Consider the following 21,533-nt stretch of genomic DNA (forward strand, 5'->3'; position numbering starts at 1 on the left):
CGTGCACCTCAAATTACTGTATTCAATTAAGACGCAATCTTCGTCTATTTCTTAGCACGCTTCGCGGCGCACTTCGCGGTGGCTGCGTGCCTCAAATTATGACAATGTTCAATTAAGGTCCGCTCGCGAGTTCAAATAATAAATAAGAAGTTACAGCCTTCTTTTTAATCCGGTCGTGAATGAAAACAATTGTTACCAGCGTGTCGTCGGATCTCTTAATTAATCACGTAGCGTCTGTAATTAAGGAAAATAGCAGTAATTCCGCGCCATCCTGCGCGACATCAAACGTATACGCGATCGACCGGGCACGTGGTGTGTGTGTACACGGATAGCGAGACAGAGGCTATGCTCTCTTTCTCTCTCTCTCTCTCTCTCTACGGTAAGGCAAACTAGGTGGCCACAAAGAGCCACCGACGCGCACACAAGGGCCTGTCATGCGAAAAGACTTTGCGTGTCACGAGGACCTTGCATAACCACCTGAGTCACGCATATACACGCACACACATACACGAGAGATGTTACATACGGGGGATATAATGCGAGGACCCTAAGCACGAGCCTCGCGCAAGCATCTCGTGTGCCAGGACGGGTCGTCGGAGCGAACCGCACAGACTATGGAACTTCTACGTATCCTAATAGGTGAATTTACGTATTCCGTTAGGCGATGGTTCCTCTCGTCTTACCGCTCGCGCGAATACTGCAGAGACCCGGGTCTCCCGTCGTCGGGGGCTGGGAGCTTCAAAAGCGCAATGACGTCTCTCGCGTGCGCACGCAAGGTCGACCTGCATGTGCAACGGCTAGACAAATATATGATAAGACGGCGAGGCAAGGAATGCGGAATAATCAATCCGCGCTCCCGTCGCTCCGATATCCGCACGTCCATTTTCTCGCCGAGGACACGTCGCCATTACCTATGAACTGGTTACACGTGTTACGGATGATGAACGGAACAGCCTTGCCGTTCGTTTACCGTGAAAAGGAGGCGATAGCAGACCAGCTGATGAATAGATTCGAATGGCGAATCGGATTGGAGAGTTAAAGGACTCGCATCTCGGGAAAAATATAACGATCGAGCGCAGAGAGAGAGACGAGTGACTGCTTCCCGACGAACGTCGAAGTTAATAGAGTAAGTGAGTGCAAGTGAGCGAGCAAATCTTCAATTTAAAATCCGATTCATCTTCCAATCCCATTTGACCGCCGCTACGCTACAACCACGACCAAGGATGTGGAGTTCCATTAACGAATCACGATAATTCTAACCGCGAAATGGTCGAATGTTATAAAAGAATATAAATATAAATTTGTATACTGGATTTTTTCTAATAAATTACCTTTGTTTGCGAAAGCTGTGTAATTTGTTGACCCTGCAATAACGTCGCTACATACCGTTACGCTACAATTGACTAAGGATATGGAGCTGTCTTAATAAATCACGATGGCTTTAACTGCGAAATAATCGTATGTTATAAAATGTATTAAATTTAATGTAACCGATGTAACGGATTCTAATAAATTATTTTGTTTGCGAAAGCTCAGTAATTTAATTTAATAATCCTACGATAACTACATTATGCAATAACGTCGCTATATATAGGGTCGCTTTTATAAATCCTTTTTGATTGAATTGAAGCTCTTTTCGCCACGTAAATATATTCATAGGTGAAATTAACGGTGATTTTCTCCAATACTATTTTTACATTAAGAATTGCGTATAGCTGAAAAAAAAATCGGCGCCTGTAAACCAATGTAAATCAATATTGCAACTTTAATACCGTATGTGTTTTTACCAATACGCTGGGCATATGTGAGTATAAAAATACCAGAAAGGAATACTTTATTTAACCAATTTGCACGCTATCAGAGCAACAATAAGACAATAATGATTTTCTCGATTAGTCAATATTTTCGCAATTCGTATCCGTATAAATGCCAGTGAAAATATCTGCATATCGAATCCCCGTAATGTTCCATTTGATTTTAAACTTCGATACGTTTTCATTCGATATGTTTGCATGCTTGTCCGACTCGTGTCCGTCAAAAACTGAGTCCGATAGCAAAATGTATGGAATATACATCGAATGTATCACCCGTATGATTGATCATCCTGCATTTTTGCGACTAATTCGTTTATTTAACATACGTCAGCTGTTGCGAACAAGAAAAAGGGGGCAAAGAGTGAGAAAAGTCGGAGCGACACGGAGGCCGGAGCAATTTGATACCTAAACGCGTTCCTGTAATCGTAGATTGCGAGCACCGATCGCGAGTCTCGTATCTGGAAGACTAAATATCCTAATTCCGAATTCCTACCGAAATACGACGCGAAGTAGACCGGAAGTTTCATCCTTTTAGGAACAGCTGCGTTTGACGGAAACTCGATATCAAAATTCTCTCCGTCCTTCTCTTTTTCTTATGTCATTATCTTTACGTCCGTCATTTCGAACGTTCGACTTCGTTGCTTTCCTGATCGTCGTCCTTTCCGACGGAAGGTTCCCCCTCGTAATACGTGACTATCAACGTTACGTATATAATATATAATAATGTGTGTGTGTGTGTGTGTGTGTGTGTGTGTGTGTGTGTATATATACACACACACACATTGTATATACAACTACTTATTTAACTAAATTGACTAAAAAGAGAGAAAGAGAGACACGCGATTTAAATAAATTGTCAATCTCCCATTTGAGAACAGTGTGAGACATTTCTAAAAATGCCTTAAGCGTCCCCGTTTCACAAATAAGACAGAAAATCTCGTGCGCAAATAGGACAGAAAGTCTAGAAAGGACATCTAATTTGATATCGTGCCGATTAAAATATGTATGAACAATCGGCCGATATCGACAGTTGAGTCAAGAAATTTCAGAAATATCTCGTATATATTTAATAAAAGAGTTATTGTTTTGCAGTTTCTCGCGTTTGTTTTCGTGCCGGTCGACTTTGCGAAATAAAATGCTTAAAAGTTTCATAAATCAACGTACACACACAGCGGCTGCATGGACATACCTGTGCGCGATCGCGATAAAAAGAAGAAATTATCGGATTTATTACGGCGACACCTCGCCTAAGCATAAATTTCGGTAAAACAGGTTCCCGGCCGCATGAAATATGTTATGATTAAAGCTCCCTCACGTTCATATGACCATATTATTCTATTAAATAATAATATTCTCAGAACGTTAAGCGTCGCGAAATAAAATATTGCCTCTCTCGTGTCTCTTTCTTTTTTTTTTTGCGAAGCAATTAATTTCGCACGCTTGTAACGTCATGGCGGAATTAAAATGTAAATTATGCGGTGAACTTACCGGATCACCTTTGGGCCCGTCCAAGCCGATTGGTCCCTGAAAGAACACCGCCAGTGAATGCCAGTCGTCGCTCACGCGTCCGTAACGAAGAAAAGTGAAAAATTGCGTGCGGGCCGAGCGAGGGGCCCTTGGAGATCTCATTCCATGTGTATGTAACATGTAATAAACACGGGCGGGCGCGACAAACCAGAACCGTGATGATGAGCCCGCCCGTTATGCTTCCAGGCGCGACAAAAGTGCACATTCGCATGATCCTCAGTGACGTGTGATACCGCGTACATTCGCGAGAGTCGCGAGGAAGCGCTTTTAATAGAAAATTTATTCGGCACACGTGAATGTTTCATCTCGCGCGCAGCTTCGATCCTGATGGGGCAACCTTTCATATTTCATATACCGGGGTCATATCTCGAAATTGGTGTTTCACCACTGCGCCAATTTATACGGAATTTCTTTCGATATAACGGGCTGCCACCCCGTGATTAATCAGAATCGACAGATAAACGTCAGTTATTTTCTCATAGCTAATTTACATATTTTTGATTGCATGCAATTTAAATAAGCGGAAACGGCACTCTTTATCAATTGATCAAACTTTACAAATCGCGTATGCAACATTATAAAAGATTAATTTCCCGCAGAGCCGTTTTGCTTTCCGATACAATGTGAATTCTGTTACAAAGAACCTTTTTGGCAAGGCGAATGCTCTCGAGATATTTATTTAATTTTTGTGTAGATGGATCGATCGCGAATTTTCATTCGGCAATTACGGCAGCATCGGAAATGAATAACTTGATACCTGGTAAATTGGAAACGGCTGATAGCCGGCTCAAGATTGCCAGCAATTAAAATGAGAAGTGATACTCGCAACGGGCGAAGAATGCAATTAACCCGTTTTCTCCTCGAGACTCGTATAACAGTTGCACCTTCAGTCGTCAAAGCGACGCGCGATACAGTGTTGCAGGCGAGAATGCCGGAGTCCGATTTCGCGCTTCGATCGCGCGCATGAATCGCGCGAGATACACGATAAAAAAAAAAAAAAAAAGATAGAGATAGCTCGCACCGAGAAGAGGATCAAGAGCTCGCGGATAGAGAAGCAGGTCAAACGAGCAATAATCGCACATCGGCGGCTACATGATACGCATTAATGGTACTTAATGGCTGTTATGTTCGATGCACATAGTATGGTGAGAGTTCATGGTGTTTCGAGAAACGCGACAGCGAGAAAGAGGCAGGAAAAAAAGAGTCATATAGAAACGAATGCAAACATATGAGGACATGAGACAGACATGCAGACGTACGCAAAGAGAGAAAGAGAGAGAAAAGCGAGAAGGAGAGTGTTGTGGAGAAAGAAAATAAAAAATAATATACCGGAAAACCGTTCTTGCCCGGCGTCCCGGCCACACCCTGTAAGAAGGGGTATAAAAAATTAAAAACTCGTTTACACGAGGAGGCAGGAGAGAGGGGGCGGGGGCGAAGGGGAGAAGAGAGAGGGGAAACGGGGGAAACTTTACTCAGGGTACTCTCTCGCGCGCATGCAAAAGCGATTATTTCGCGGGCCGGCCGATCGTGCCCGCGATATTATCGGCTTCGGTCGCGTACGTACGTATACACACGCGTGTATACGTATCCCGGCTGTGTAAAGATCCCGTATACACTGCCGTCCGTCGATAATTATTCCGGCCAATTAGATATTCCACGGGCGTATAAGCACGCGCGCGCGCACGCATACGAGCGTGCCGATCTCCGTTCCCCTCCCTTCCTCCCCCGTCCCGTTTCTGCCCGGTGTGTTCCGCCAATCCGATCTTTGATTACGCGACGATGCGCTCGCTCGATCAGCAATCGCAAGGGAAATCCGATCGCGCGCTTCTGGAACACCCACGACGCTGCAGCCAGTGAGAGAGAGAGAGAGAGAGAGAGAGAGAGTGAACCCGTTCGTCGCGACGGCCACAAATTTTCGACGTCGATGATTAAGTTCGGCAGGTAATATACGGCCCGACTCTCTAAATCCATTATTTCTTGTAATTTGGAAATTTAATTCGGCGGAACATTTATGCCGAGGAGAAAAAAATAAAAAAAGTAAACGTAAAGTTCAACAATAAAATTAAAGTTAAGGAGAGAGTGACGGACCTCGAGTTTTTGCACTGGGATAAAACAAACTGTGAATAAGTTGTCTGTACGTATGCATAACTTTGTAGCCAATTAATTACGCCTTGACATAATGTAAGTTGGTATCGCGCGCGAGTGGGATTAATATTAATTTATTTCTCCGCCGGTAGCAACAACAAGTTGTATTGCAACTTCGCGTTTTAATCGCCGAGTCATCCGACATCGATATATTTCTTCACGGGAGGGAGAGGAAGCAGCTAAACAGAAAAGTACGAATTTAAACACCGAATACGAAGGTTTCCTCTGCAATTGGAATGTAGCTGCATTTTTCGATTTCGACGTAATTACGCGAAAAACTTTTCGATAGCACTCGCGCTGAATTGAAAAGACACGCCCGCAGGAGCGGAGTCTAACAAACTCCCGCTTCCTTAGGTGGAAAGAAAAATTGATTTCCCCGAAGAAAAATGGAGTTTATAACGCACACCATGATTAATACACGGTAGCACTCAGCTCGTTCTTTAAACTTTACGGTTTAGAAGAGCGTCCGCCGCCGCGCGCGGAATGTCTTCAATTCTCGTCTCAACACGCGTACCCGCTTACATTAGTCACACCGCGCCAGTACTCTTCTCGGGTCCAGAAAACGGGGACGGGTTGGGGGGGGGGGGTGGAAGGAAAGGGAGGTAATATAACGCGTACCGTTAACTACTATTTCATGCATGGAGCTGCGCTACTGCACTCCCTAATAAACACACTCGCGCACACACAGTTGCACGTGCGACGTATCGGTGCACTAATATATACTGGAGAGTTTGTATATAATTATGTACGGTGTGCCCCGCGCGATACCGAAGCATCGGCAAGGGAGGTACTCACCGGCGCACCGGGCTCCCCGGGATCGCCCTTTTTCCCTTTCTTGCCCCTCTTTCCGGGTGGACCCGGCTCACCGGGTGGACCTGAAACACAAACAAGAAGACTATGAAGTCGTACGTATACCTGAAACACTTTCAATTCTCTCTCTCTCTCTCTCTCTCTCTCTCTCTCTCTCTCTCTCTCTCTCTCTTTTCTCTTTCTCTCTCTCGACGAGACAACACAGTTTCGGTTGCCGAGCATGAAAAATATATACCGGGGACATAGCTGTTTCTAACTTGTCTTACAACTACGTTGAAGAGCCGAGCTTGTTTAACTCTTTAAACAGGTCGTTTGGCTTCTCGGTCTAAGCGAACTATCCACCTCGCGTGTTTCACGCTTCAAAGTGCACAAAAATTTCTCGGCATTCGAAACTCCAATTATTCGCCGGCTACGTGACACAATTTAAATCTGCACGGTTGAGTGCAGTTTCGATTTTAGATAAGAGCGTATTTTTACAGAATCCTCAAATCGTTGCTTCGGAGCAAGAATGAGCTCACTTTAGACGAAGCCATTCTTGTGAATGCTCATTTAAAGATTCTGGGAGAGTATTGAAGCTTACGAAAAAGAACTTTCGTTCTGTGACCAATCGCTCAGAAAATCACCACGTAATGGACACCCTATACAGCCCGAGCATTATCGCTAACGAAGTGTTAGCATCGCGGTGAAAATGAGTTTTCTGGATTGCGCCTGCGGATAAACGTGGCCGGTAGTTATGTGGGATGCCCCGGCACCGCTCAATATCTCTTAGATACTTAGGGATAAATTCGAAACAATAGACCAAGGATTCCTAAAATGGGTTGCGACTCATTAACAAGTCGCAAGCCAATTTCTGACGAATCCCGAAAATTTATAACTGCAATTATGAAATTTCTTGTACATGAAGACAATTCACATCGGCGTCAAAGTTGTCATCAACAGAAATAGGAAGTTAAGCATCTTCATACTAGATTTATAAAATTATATTCAATACAAATATTATAAAGTAAGAGAAATAAAATGATATAAATAAAAAAAAAATCAATTTACTCCCCCTCCCTTCCTTTTTCATATCCTCTAAAGATGGGTTTTACGTAAGTTTGCAAAAGCCTGCAGTTTACTATAATTATTGTCATCTACGGCTTTTCCACTATTAATATCGTTATATATTCATTTACATTCCGTCTGGTCCGTTTAATTTTACCCAGTCGCTTCTGGTTTTCTATTTCGAGACGGTATTTCGTAACGTTTCCATTTTCTACGTTACGTAGTTTCGTAATCATATGTATGTAGCACTGGACGTTCAGACAAATCTATCATTATCCTAACTTTATTCCCGCGCGGTTGCGTGATGAAAGGGCATCCGGTAACGGCGGACCACCCCTCGGCGCGCGAATGCCGGCGGGTCGAAGTGAATGGGCGAAAAGACCGATAGATTTGACGCGTAATGAAATTACATCGTCGTTCCCGACCGCTGGAAGGATTTCCGAAAATCGAGGGGGAAAACGAGAATGCGCGGCGTGCAGGCGAAAATCTGATCGACCAGCTTCGCGGCACGAAATATAACGGGGCTAATTCTTTTATTTGACATTTGATTGTTTTTCATTTTATTTGACATGGCTCTTCGGCAGTGGACGTTACGCCCGTACGCGTACGTATCGCCCTTTCGGCTTCATTACTTGGAAAAACGAAAATCCGGGGGCTTACCCTGTTTCGACGAGCGCAATGAAATGGAATGGAAATATACCGTACAACGGCTACGTTCCAACGTTCGACCCGTCGTGGTTAAACAATATCATAAAAAAAGAAAATCACATCTACATCGTTTTTCCTACCGAATAGCATGGAGGCACCTTTAATGAATCGTTACAGTCGGACTAGCTCGCAGTTCGCGAATATAAGAGACACTTTTTTTTTTTTTTAAGCACAACACAGTAGATAGCGGCTTATTCAAAAATGAAATAAACAAAGAGACGGAAAAGATGTGTCGCGTCTTTTGATTTGTGGGAACGTTGCGACCGTAATTTGCAACTTAATTAAAAGTGCTTCGTACCTCTGAAGCCGCAGAAGCCGCATATTTTAGCGACCAAATTGGAAATTGTTATAAATCATAGCAAATGGACGCAGTTGGACTTGCATTTCCACGGTGATACGAATGCACCGCCTGAGGGGGTGGGATGCTGCTGCAGCTTGTCTCTCGTCGTTCACGTTATTCTAATTTCCGGCAGGGACTTGCCTGACGTTCAGGGTCGGGGAACCCTCTCTCTGTTCCCCCACCCCTCTCTCTTTCTCTCTCGGAGAACAATTCGATCGTGATTTATTCCCGGGGCTGCTGGTCGCTCGGACAAGGGCGCGACAAGCGGTTCTCCTTTTATTTTCCATTTATCGCCACCGGCAAGCAGGGGATGACGTCATATCCTCCAGAGAGGGAAGCCGCGAACTGAAGCCGCCCGCGGGGCTGAAGCGCATCACTCCGCAGTGGATAGTAACTTTTGCCCGATTTTTTTTACAATTGAAGAGCTTAGGGCGATAACGTGTGAAACTGCGCAAGGAAAAAGTTGCCCGAAAAGTTGTTTTTTTTTTAGTTGAAGTGTCGGTATACTTGCAAGCAAATGTCAGCTGATAGCTTTTATTTACGTAGCCTATTTCCGTTTCGTTTGTACAAGTTTTCTTCATGGACATGAATCTTGAATAATTTGTACTTGACTCTTCCCAGATAATAAAAAATATAAACAAATCTAGATTAATTTAAAATATAATTACATTTTATATATATAATATATAAAATATCTATTAAATTTTAGAACAGATGTTATTGTTTAAAATTTAAGATGGATTATATATTTCATTAAAATTTTAATTTAAAGGCTAATTGAATTTTATAAAATTTTGAAGAAAGGAAATATCTCGTTGTGCGTTTTAACTTTACTAGATCTTAAAATCTCACGAAAGAGCGACGCTTTTATCGCAATGGTATAAGTACAAATTAACGAAAAAACGAATAATTAATTTGTTATGAAACTGATCGATATTACAAATTAATTAATATTAATAAGAATGTCATTTAATTGCCAATTGCTAAATTGACAAAGAACGATTACAGTATTATCGCACAAACTGATTGTTTGACCGTGAAAATTCATCGGAGCGTCCAACTCCTGTCTCTCTCGAGGGATGGATATGAGCACACTCCATTTAATAGACACGAAACTGTCAGTACGATCGCCCGTAGCGTTTCGCAGCAATTCCGGATAATCCGCCCTGACAGTTACACCTCGACTGTAATCCACGACGGTGTGTAGAAATAACGACGTACGTGCCGATCGCGCGTACTTCTCGCCGGCAGCTGGCGGACGCGTACGGACGTGTACGTCTCAAGAGAAGAGAAAGAGAGAGAGAAAGAAAGAAAGAAAGACCGTAACGGTGTGTATCTCGTATCTCCGAATAAAAAGTCAGAAAAGGCAGATGGCATAATCCCGCCGCACGTCGAGAAGCACGGCCCTTTCGAGGATTACCGCGGCGAAGAAGGCGAAAGATGCGCGCTGCGGCTACTGGATATCCGACAGGCGGCTTTATCAAAATTATATAAGTGCGGTACATGTGCCACTTTTAAATCCGACACGGATTTGCGAGGCTATAAGCTCGCGAGAGGCGCTATATTAAATGAATTCATCAACGCGAACGAGTTATTTCAATAATAATATTCGACACACGATGCTTTTCAATTATTAAGAAACGTTTGTAAAAAATGTTGGTTTTTAGTTACGTATATATGTATGAAAATTTTTGAGATAGAATGCCTTGTAGATTTCCGATGTCTACGGTGTCTTCGCGATTCCGGATAAACTACTCATACTAATGAATGTACGAGAGCGATAAAAATACGCTGTTCTACTTTGAAAAATTGGCATGTCACTCTCGTCGAACTCGGCGATTCGCTTTTTGTTATGTAACACGATATCCAGTTCCTCCGGCGATAAGAAGCGACGAGCGCGAGCGTTCGGTAATGCTCCGGCATCGGGAGGAAGAAGCGGAGGCAGGCGCGAAGAAACGGGACGAAGAAGCCGACGACGACGGCGAGGCAACGATCGATCGATGTCGATCAGTATCGAGGTAAAAAAGAGACGAGGGACTCCCCCAGCTCCCTCTTGCTTCCTCTCTCTCTCTCTCTCTCTCTCTCTCTCTCTCTCTCTCTCTCTCTCTCTCTCTCTCTCTCTCTCTCTCTCTCTCTCTCTCTCTCTCTCTCTCTCTCACTCTCACTCTCAGCTACACGCCCCACGTGCTATTCTCTCGGCGCAGCAAGTTTTCGCCACCCCGCGGTTCTCATCAGACCGCGCAGATGACGGGTGCCCTCGCCGCCTCGACGCCCCGAATACTTGTACTTGTCGCGAATACCCGGGGTATAACGAGGAAAGTTTGCGAGGATGGCGGACATCGCCGATCGCTGCCGCCGCTCGCGGCTCGGCAAGAAACGACCAAAACGAACTTTGCGGCCCGCGACGCGGCCATCGTGTCGAGCGGGTTGCGGTGCGAGCGGATACGCCCGGGGGAACAAGGGGAGGAGGGCGAAGAGTAACAGCTGTCGCTTTAAAATTAAAGAAAGCTCTAAAATAAGCTCCCGTGTAAACAGAATAAATCTTTCGCGTTTCGTTAACGGTGAATTCCCGTTCCCCGGAAGCGTTCACAAAGTTAAAACTCTCGCGAGCGTCTAATGAAGCCTTCATTTTCTTAAACTTAATTATTTATTAATTGCAATTTACAGAAAATATTTAATATTAAAAAAATTGAACTAATGCATTATAACGAGCAATGACATATTTCAAAAGCTTTCCTTGAAGTAAGTAAAATTCCAGCAAATAGTTGTCATTTAAAGAGAGGCGCAGAAAAAAAAGAATGTTTCGACAGAAATCTTTAGGATATTAAACTAAATTCGACATATACACTTGTTAAAAAAATATCTCTCATACTTTTCGAGTTGCGTCGCTCATTTAAAAGCTATCGCGCGACGACGCAATACCTTGTACCCTTACAAGCAAGGCTGAATTGCAGCGTGCGTTTACAGGACATTTCCCGCTCGAATCGGGCCGTAGAATGCCGCCGTTCGCGTTTATGCATTTCGCCGGCACCGAGATAGTTCGCATACGTGCGATTCCGCCGGCATAGCTGCCCAATTGCACGGTAATTCGGCGTATCTTCACCTTTTCGCCGGGCGATTCGCGCACGAACGTACCGAATAAAGGTGGGATGCGCGAGGTGAGGCCGCGTCGCGAGAACGGCGCGCCGGCGGAGAAAGAAAATAAAGTAGAGAAATAACGCGCACGGGAAATAACGCGCGCAGTCTAGACGCGACTGAAATACTTCGGGACACAACGGCGTTGTTGCGAGCACACGGGACACGGGGAGGAAACCTCCATCTCTCGCTCTACGGCGGGACAAGGCGTTCCTCTCTTTTCTCGCGGTCTCCGATGTTGTCAACCCTCTTGGAATCTCTCGCGTGAATAAGAACGAGATTAACGCGACGTTTTGGCAAAGTTCCGAGGGAAGAGAGAAAGAGAGAGAGATAGACAAGGAAGAGACCCCCATGTATACAACGCGCACCGCCGCATTAACGACACGCCGCGCGCTCGTTCCGCAAAATAGAGTCACGCGGCTGGAAAATGATCGCGGTGGCGGTGGGCGGCCGTAAAGCCCCGGGTACACGCTGGGAACCCGTTTCACCGACAGGCGCATTTTCCGCGGGATTTCCTCCTTTTCTATTAGGCGCCGGTGAGACGCGCTCTCGGCGGCCCCTTTCTCCGCGAGCGTTCGAAAGGAAAAGGAATCGACCGAATTCCCCCACGGTCCACGGAACAGGACGCAAGGATGACTACTGAACCGGGACCCGTGCATCAGGATCGACTGACGCTGATTAGCTTCATTTTTTTCTTCCTCGCCCCTCCCGCGTAATAACCAGGGCTATAATTCAGAACTAGGATCGGTTCACTAAAGGATTGATTAATCATCGCCGCGCGCTTTCAATCCCGAATATTCCTTGTTTCACTTATAATATGCTAACGCACAGCAATCAATATCGTCGTTATAATTAATGTAGAAATGTTCTGAATTCAAGTCGATTTACGCACTAAAGGCTCAGACGAAAGTGACATATCAGTCAAGTGCTATAACGATGAGATTTATCTTGGAAAAAAAGAATGCGGCAGAATTTTGCGAAACTTTGCTCTGATAAATTCCCGCCATACGGCAAGAGTGATATTTATATGTTCTATATCAATATCGCGTATGATAAAACATTAAATGGTTTAAATAAATCTAACGCAAATATAATAAAAAAGAATGCGCTGGCCTATGACAGTTTGTTTTCAGGTCATTTAGCGTTCCGCGCGTGGCAATTCATCGATTGATACGCGCGCCAAATGCAGTTTAGATGACGCGTAAAAAAAAAAAAAGAGCTAAACGGATTTATCGGCTCCAATTTTTCGTCGAAAAAAGCCAATACATTTCTGAATGTGACAGCTGTCCACAATTACGAAACTCTCGCGCGCGGGTTTCAAAAGAGCGGCGGTGTCTTCATTACGCCCAGCTGTCTAAGTATAAGCTGTCTAAATATTTCGTTGAAGTCTCGAGCGATGCGTCTCGAGCGCATCTCCAGTTTTTTTTTTCACCCCTCCTGCATCACGCGCCGAAACAAACTCGTTTAGTGCATCCCCTTCGCGAGCCCCCCTTACACCTCCGCGAAATTTATTTTCGCGAAACGTTCACTTTACCCGCGTGACGTTTATTCTCCTCCTTTTTCCCTAAACTTTCGCGGGCGCCGCATCCCGGTGCATCTCCGTCGGGGAAACAGTCGTTACGATGCGACTTTCGTGCGTTCCCCGTCGTCTCCCTGAAACCCGCGCATTTCCGAGGAGTTAATTACCTTTGTCGGACGCGGGTTGTTAAAAAGCAATTACTCGCCGCGACCGTATTTGCGAACCATGCTCGTCGGTCGGTGGAGGAAGGGGAGGGGGAGGGGAACTCCCGGGAGTGTATTTAGCGGAAGCCGACGGCGCGGAGAGAGCCGTCGATAGCCAAAGAAAATAATTACCCTTCCGCCGTTCGCGTTTCTTGCGGAACCCGCACGATCAAAATCAACATCGGTTCCCCTCGGCCTCACCCCTTCGCCTCCTCGCTTTTATCCGCGACGCGTTTATATTACCCGCCACCGCGAGGGTGACTAAGCGAGAATTGTCCATCTTTTCCATCAAATCAATTTGTTTTTGCGTTCTCTGCGACGTCGAAAATATACGAGTGAGGCGATATTTGATGCGCAAGATGCGTGCGATCGCGAGCGGAATAAAACAAAAAAACGCTATGAAACAAATTGGCTACAACTCGAATCCTCAAGATCATATAATTTTTTTTTTAATCGGATCACTTGTAACCCGACGTTTGCGTTCCAAAAAAATGCGGTACGGTATATATATATTTCACGGTAGAATTTTGATTGTTATTTTCCTAGTTTTTTTTTTTTTTTATAATAAACGCGTTACAAAATTTTTGTGACGTAAATCCATCAATAAATATTAACTCATAAAACGCTTTTTTCATACACGTTATCCGCGATGTGAAACAAACAATTAATTAATCCCAACTTGGTTTTAACCGTACATATGGAAGCTGGCGCTTACGTTGCAAATCAAATTAGAGCGGTAGCAAATCAGACGTGAATTGGGCTCGGACTAATTTTGCAAGCGACGTGAACCGTACGTTTTGTTCCAATTTTCAACAAGAGAAACAGGACAAACAAACTTTGTTGCACGGTATCGCACTCTCCCCTTCGATGCACTTCCGCAATTATATCGAGCCACCGCTGACAAGCTCTAACGCGACCGGCCGGGAGTTGGAGTTTCCACTATCTGCATCTCTTCGAACGAGAAATATCGTCTTCGTAATCGAGCAGCACCGCGATTCCACAACGCAACACTAGGGTTTATCTCCCGGCGATGCACTACAACGAGGGGCATACGAGAGGGGAGTTTCGGCATTGATGCCGAATTGCAAGACTCGACGCCGATGCGCCTGGCCGCGTCGCGACAACCGAATATGCCAGATTTATACGCGGTGTTTTCGATGCTCCTGGTTTTTTTCTGCTTTTTTTTTCCGGCGCGCGCGTCGGTCATAAAATCCATTACGTGCCCCCAATCGCCTCTCTCTCGCTGTCCCTCTTTCTCGTGACGCTATCGAAAAACAACGTGCGTTCTCCAAACGTGCGTTTAACAAATGCGGTGAATACGCGCATAGCTCGCAGAGCGTTTGATCGAGGAGACCGGGTAAAGTTACCGCTACGAGATAAGAAGCACGCTAAGGACGCACGCAATTGTTACTGTCGTTAAATAAAAGATACGAAGAAAAGGCTGTAAATGACACATTCGTTTCTTGCGAAAACAACAGCAGATTTATCTGAATATTTTTTATGTTTAAGAATTTCTTTAACACAAATCAATTTTCACGTCACATATTGTATAAATTTTAATTACAAGACAAAAAAGTACAAATTTGTACTTCTTACTTTGAGAGAAATCCTTTACAATAACGAATAATCAGGTTTTATGAAGTGATATCGACTAAACAAGAACGCTCCGAAATGACTTTGTAATTATCATTAGGCTCATCATTAAAGGATAAACCGATCGTTAGTTCACTTAGCCACGTGGCAAAATTACTTCGATCGACCTTAGGTTTTGCTTTTATATTTAGACTCTCGAGGCCAATCAAGAGGTATGGTGTAACCGGACTCTCTAAGCTTCCGAGAGATAGTTGAGAGACTCTGTCGACACGGGAGAGAGTAGGCACGACAGACAGAAAAGCAGGCGAGTAGACAGGCAAGCAAGCAAGCAAGCAGGCAGGCAGGCAGGCAGGCAAGCAAGCCGGCGGGCAAGACGAGAAAGAGAGAGAGAGAGAGAGAGAGAAAGAGAGAGAGCACAGGGACCTCACATGTCGCGGCCGCGGGGCAGTACGGTTATACCGAACCGCCGAGCTCCGATTCCCGCCCCGGTAGTTTCCCATGATTGAGATACATAATCAGTACTCCCCGATGTGTACTACCCTATCCTGCAACGACCTACCGTCTCGCGAAGATGCACTCTCTTCTTCCAGAGCTCTCCGTCCGACGTTATTTCCGACTTTTCCTTCTTTTCAATTAAAAGATAAATAAGAAATGAACTTCAGCTTCGCGCTATCTCTCTCCGTATTAAACATGTATACGAGGAATTCAGGTTTCTATTCTTAAATTAGGTTGCAACTTGCTTCCGCTTTTCCTCAAATATTTATCGCATTATCGCGCTCACGATAACGAAAACGTACGTATGTAACGTGCGTAAGTGTATGTGAATATCCGCAATGTATTGAGTTCCGGTTCGCTAACGCCAAACAACTGCGTGGACCCTGTGGTTATCCCTGTGGAATAATCTGCACTGGGAAAATTTGAGATAGGAGACGTTTTGAAATTTAGCCTTTGGAAGTTCGATGCGATAAGGAAATTTATTGATACCGTACGGTAAAATTAACTTTAAAGTTCGGGAAGGACATATCTTGTTTCAGTGTATCTAAGTTGTACGTTACAAGATATCTTATTCGTTGCTGAAGTCTAGAACAGACGTAAGCAACCTTGGAAGATACGGAAATTGCTTTCACAAATTGGAAAACTTTATAAAGATATACTACATACATACATACGTATATCGTATTCATATTGCGTATGTACGAACGATTGATCCAACCTGGTAAAAAAAGATGCATTTGCAAACGCGTCAGGCAAACGTTATCACTACCATAATCCAGCATTTAATTAAGAAGAGAAACTCTTAATACAACGATAATTTAAAGAGAAATTAAATAATCTCGCAATGTAATCTTCCTCAGTGAGGCTTGACAATAATTTGAAGGAATCGTTCTTTTTCTCTCATGGCGAATGTAACATAATCTGATTAGAGTTGAAAGCTTCGCATGCCGGAAAAAGTATAGTGATCAAGCAGTCGCTTCTCTCCCAGATGCAAACATCGTACTTTAGCGATAACTGCGTTCCAATCAGCGCGGGGTATTCTTCAGCGTCGACTACTAGTAGGACAGGAATTCACCGTGGGGAGAAGCGTTTTCTGCGGGGCCCCGCAGGCGCAGCGGTAGTCCCGCGGCCCTCCCTCTAAATCATACGCGTCGTCCGCTGACGATGAATACCGCCGTACCACGGCGTAGAGACCCCCGGGCGCGAGGGAGCCAGCCGAGGTTCCGCAGGGCTCGTTGCGACCGTGTCGGCAATCCCGCTACCGAAACGCTGCAAGCTCTCCGTTTATCTATCGCGTTTGTGGATTGCATGGACTTTGACTAGCTTCGCAGGGGCTCGATTAAAGGCGGGAGCATCCAAGAGTGCAGTGATTTGCAACGGGCAGATGGCTGAACGGCCTCACAGTGCCTCGTGACGTGCAATATCCAAAATTTCAATAATCGAGGAACAAAAGATAACGGCCTCTTTTGTATCCCTGTTTACTCCTAGAATTTAAACATCAAATTTTCGAGAATTTTTTTATTAGAGATCGATTTTATCTGGATTTTTAACTAAGGGACGAAAACAGACATTCGTGTATCACATGCCACACTGAGAGAAAAGTATTAACGATTACAATTAAATGTTAAAACAATAGCAAGAAATTTTCTTTTTATAATCGTTACTGCTAATATAAATGTGCAACACACCAAAAATTACTTATAATTTATAATTATTTTTGGTAACAATTACATATTGAAATTATGATAATTGCAACTATTTGTTTTTAGTATGGCACACTGCATATTGTTATTACTAACATTATAATATTTAAATAATAACTACAAAAAAATGGAGTTTCTGACTATAATTATTTTCACATTCAATTATATAGTCACAAGCATATATACCAAATATACTTTTTTCAATGGTAGTTTTTTAATGGTTCTCCTAGTTGTGACATGTGGATAATACTCGACCTATCTTTTTAATCCTGCACGTAAATATATATAATAGTTCGAATCTTGATCCTAGGGGATTACACGACTGCGCGAAAATGTATAGTACATATTTATATTCACATAGGGAATTAATAGCGATGGAGTAGACATATCTTATAGAGACTTTCTAAACGAGGATTTATATCCAGGGCGGGGTTTTCGAAGTTTAAAGGCGCTGGATTCCGCGGCAGACAGCGGCGCAGTAGAGAAGAAGAGATCGCCTTCTCAGCGCCGTATCTCAACTACGATAAAGCGCTTAATGGGCGTATCACGACGACGATATTTGCGACATAAATGGCCGAAAGCTTTCTCCTCGTAATCGCTAGGTAATAGTAGACCGTGACAGAAAACAAAATTTCAGAAAAACGCCGCGATAAAATCCTAGTTGTAAGACTAAACTGGTTTCGCTTGAACCTATGAAGATGAATCGACAGAATCCTCGGCGGAAGCGGAATTTCAAGGATGACAACGGCTATTAACGATGCAACGTCCGTAAAATTGTCGACACGTGACGAAAATGTATGCGGCGCGATTTAAAAGCTTAATGACTGTATTGTGTGCAAAATATTCGTGAGGCGACTGATAAAAACCTGTATCAAGCGAGTTGCTATACCGTCGTATTAGTAGAAACGTGATCGTGATACAAACCTGTTAATTGATAATATATTTCATGTGTCTCTTCCATATTTAATTTACGTTAAATATGAGAATATTATTCATTATAACTATACAGAAAATTTCATCTGATAAAAACTTCATATAAAAAGTTAATAAATATTTAACCCTCCGTGGGCCAATCACATTTTTATTCCATAGGCAATCGGAATTTCCTTTGTCTAGTTCTTTATTCTTGTAGGCTTTCAAAAAAGCTAGAAAAATTCAGGAATACTTTTCAACATCTTTGCTATATTACAAAATAATTAATTGAAAAAGAAAGTTAATACTTTTATTTAATAAAAATTAAAATTTATTTAGTAAAATTTGTGAAAATAAAATTGCGCGTGTTTCAAAAATGACCTAGATTGCCTGTGGAGTTTAATTTATAAATTCAATTTAATTAAATTAACTTATACATTTTATTTAATTAATAAAAAAGTTATAAATCAAATTATTGAAATTCAGTCTAATTAAAGGCAATACTGCATTTTGCTTCGACACATTTTTTTTTTTTTTAATTAAAGTTTAGTAATCGAAACCGTCAACTAAACAAGCAAATAGCGAGGCGCAACGATGCAAAGTTGAATAGACGGGATGATGGACCCGCAATTACGGGCGCATTGGTATCGGCTGGTCCATAAACAGCGTCATGCCGAGATATACGATCTTAAAATGAGATATAAAGCCGAAACGCGCGGACACATATCGCCCCATAAACCGACGCGCGTTCGCGGACCTGTTTTTGCATAGTGCCGTAAAATTGCTGACATATTATTCGACGCAAAGCATTACGCGCGACGGGAACGCGAAAAAGGTATAATCAATAACTGTTTAACGCTATGGGGCAATACAACAGCAAGTTTACACGGTCCATTCCTGATGGACCATTATTCAAAGCCAAAGAATAATGAATCGTTAAACGATGAACAAGATAATTACCCGCGTTAAAAAAAAAAAAAGAGAGAGAATGCCATTTTATAGTCATTAAACGCGGTTTCTCGTTCCAGCAACGAATTTATCAAATATGATTAAACATAATCATATTCGAGATATATGCCTTTTTTGCTTACTCTCTTCTTAAAACGGTATACGTAATTCGTGGCGATGAATGATTGTCGAGTCCGAAGAGGTCGGAAATCACGTGGGGAGGGAAAAAGCAGTGGGAACGCGAGCGGAAGCGCGATCTCCGCACAGGACCGGATCCATCTCCGCAATGTGGCTCGTAAAACCATAACTTACAATCCAGGACACAAATTTCGGTGCCTTCTGCCCGGCTCCCAAGCGGAATCCGGCGCGGCGAGCAACAGGGGGTCCCGTCGGACCGCACGCGGCGAGCTACACAATGAGGAGTCGTCCACTCCGTGTCTTATTATCCATCTTTCTTCTTTGAATTGTTTCGCTACGCCTCGCTTTCATTCTCGACGGACCATCATCTCTCCGTCCCGAAACCCGAGACTCTCCTCTATCTCTTTTTCTCTACTTTCCTCTTCTCGGCTGTACCCGTGCGAAGAGAGCTCGCTGCAGCTCTCTTCGAGGAACCTTCGGGGAAGCATGCTATCACATCGATATAATTCGCTCGAACTTATAACTGTCCAGCTGGGAAAAGATATCATGACATGAAACTCGATACGTTTGGCGAATCGCGGTTTAGATTCCTTCACGTGAAATCTATTTTAAACTCTGCGAGCTCTCAGGATGATTTCGAGGAGCGTATTATAAATAACGACGATAAATGTCTAGACTTTTTATTTAGTACTTTGTTATAGCGCCGTCTAATATTATAAATGATTTTTTTCCATCTAGAGAACATTTTCTAAAACACCGAAGAGAATTATGAGCAGACTTTATATTGTCTTAAATTTAAAATTATTTTAAATAATACGTAATACATATGTAATCATTTAAAATATTAAAATTATCTTAATAAGTTTACGTTTATATAATGCTTGATTTATATCCTTAATTATAATATTTGAAATAAATATCCAAGTGATCGAACATGTCTCTATATTCGGACATTTACACGAAACTTATTCTTATTGATCTTAAATGTATTTTCTTTATGATATTAAAATTTGATTACAATTTTTAAAAATACTTTAAGATATTTATAAGGCAGATTATTTTGAATATTATAAAAAGTAACGTTATAAAAAAATATTTGGCTATTGATTCATTCAGATGTTATATAATGTTTTCATATTTTTGTATTTAATAATAATATTTCATATATATTATTTCATATTTTAATTAGTTATATATTATTAGAATATTTTATATCGTAAATTCTTACAAAAATTGCTGAATTTTTATAAGAATTCTTGGCTCTGCATAGTCAAGTTACTGTGAAATATTTGTGAGACATGTGAGATTTAATCATGTCTTCGCTTATATCTAAACTTTCAAGGCTGCGCTCTGATCATAAGTCAGATCAAGTCTTCCGATTTTGCGTTTCTGCTACGAAATTGTCGAAGTTAGTCAAAGGCGTCATCATTATTAATAACCAAACTGTTGAAAATTGCTTCGTTAATCAGTCTTCCTGGCGTAACAGTTGGACAATTACGTCCCAACTACCATCATTTCTCGCCTTTCTATAGAAATCTTCTCCTCTATACAGAGGATAACTTCCACCGGGAGGAAAACACATTTCCGTGCCCTTCTCCGCTCGCGCAAGGCGAACCCTACACGCCCGTATCCAGATCCGCCCTTCTGCCTCTCCGGTCTCTTTCTGAAATACTGGCTAACGGAATCACGTAGGCGCCCCGTAAGTAGTAATGGCCCTCGAGCCTTCCTTGCAAAGTTCTAATAAATCAAATCATTCCACCTTATTGTCAACGTTATTTATTTATTGACGTTCCTAATATTATTCATTTGTAATTAATAATAAAAATGTTAACGGAAACAAAACACAAGACACACTTTTATTTAACCTTATCTAAAAAAAAATCTCTGTATAACGCTATCGGAATAAGTGCGCGAGGTATTTATTTATTTATTCCAAATTTCGTAGCGTGATAATACCAGTTTAATATGGAGATTGCTCTGAATCAAACAGAATACTCGAGCGTTTTCGACCCACGGTACCGTACAAGCCCGGTAATGTCACGCGCGAGGGTATCGGTCCCATCGCTACAGCCGCACATACGACCACGTGGGCGGTGCTTTATCGTGTGTTCTTTTCACGCGAGATTTACGCCGTCGACGACAATGAACTCGTTATCCCGTGGATTCCGTGCCGGTGGGATTTCCGATTACACGCGCGTCCGCCCCAAGGCCGATCGCGCTCGCTCTCCCACGTTGATCGTTTCCTACGGTATCGAGGCATCAAGCCTGTGTTGTCAAGATCGATAACGATCGCGAGAGTTTCAGCTGTACTTGGCGAATTCTCTCCCCTTTTTCCTCGATCGGATGATAAATACGAGCGCCGTTTGAGCGCTTTCGTTTCGAGTTTCCGTTAATGTGCACCTGGTACTCACGGTTGTACGAAGATGCGACACAGAATCACTTTGACATAACAAGTGGGAAAAAATGATCATTTGTTTAATATTATTCTTGTAGATTCCT

At 42.9% G+C, this 21,533-nt stretch overlaps 2 protein-coding genes across 17 annotated transcripts in view; one reads left to right on the top strand and one right to left on the bottom strand.

The window, feature by feature from the left end:
- Nucleotides 1-21,533, top strand: part of LOC105831336 (putative peptidyl-tRNA hydrolase PTRHD1) — a 78,387-nt gene that overhangs the window by 47,631 nt on the left and 9,223 nt on the right. The gene's annotated exons all lie outside the window — the stretch shown is intronic.
- Nucleotides 1-21,533, bottom strand: part of LOC105831332 (collagen alpha chain CG42342) — a 149,531-nt gene that overhangs the window by 43,008 nt on the left and 84,990 nt on the right. For 13 of the 16 annotated variants that reach the window (XM_012671382.3, XM_036289325.1, XM_036289318.1 and 10 more), the window contains exons 2-4: nt 6,282-6,361; nt 4,671-4,706; nt 3,303-3,338 (exon numbers count right to left, since the gene is read on the bottom strand). In XM_012671382.3, coding sequence (XP_012526836.1) covers nt 3,303-3,338; nt 4,671-4,706; nt 6,282-6,361 — 152 coding nt within the window. The remainder of the gene's footprint in view (nt 1-3,302; nt 3,339-4,670; nt 4,707-6,281; nt 6,362-21,533) is intronic. The other 3 variants (XM_036289323.1, XM_036289326.1, XM_036289320.1) reach the window with 2 other exon arrangements.

The sequence above is a fragment of the Monomorium pharaonis genome, chromosome 7 (assembly GCF_013373865.1).
Source record: "Monomorium pharaonis isolate MP-MQ-018 chromosome 7, ASM1337386v2, whole genome shotgun sequence".
In the NCBI taxonomy this organism is placed as follows: Eukaryota; Metazoa; Arthropoda; class Insecta; order Hymenoptera; family Formicidae; genus Monomorium; species Monomorium pharaonis.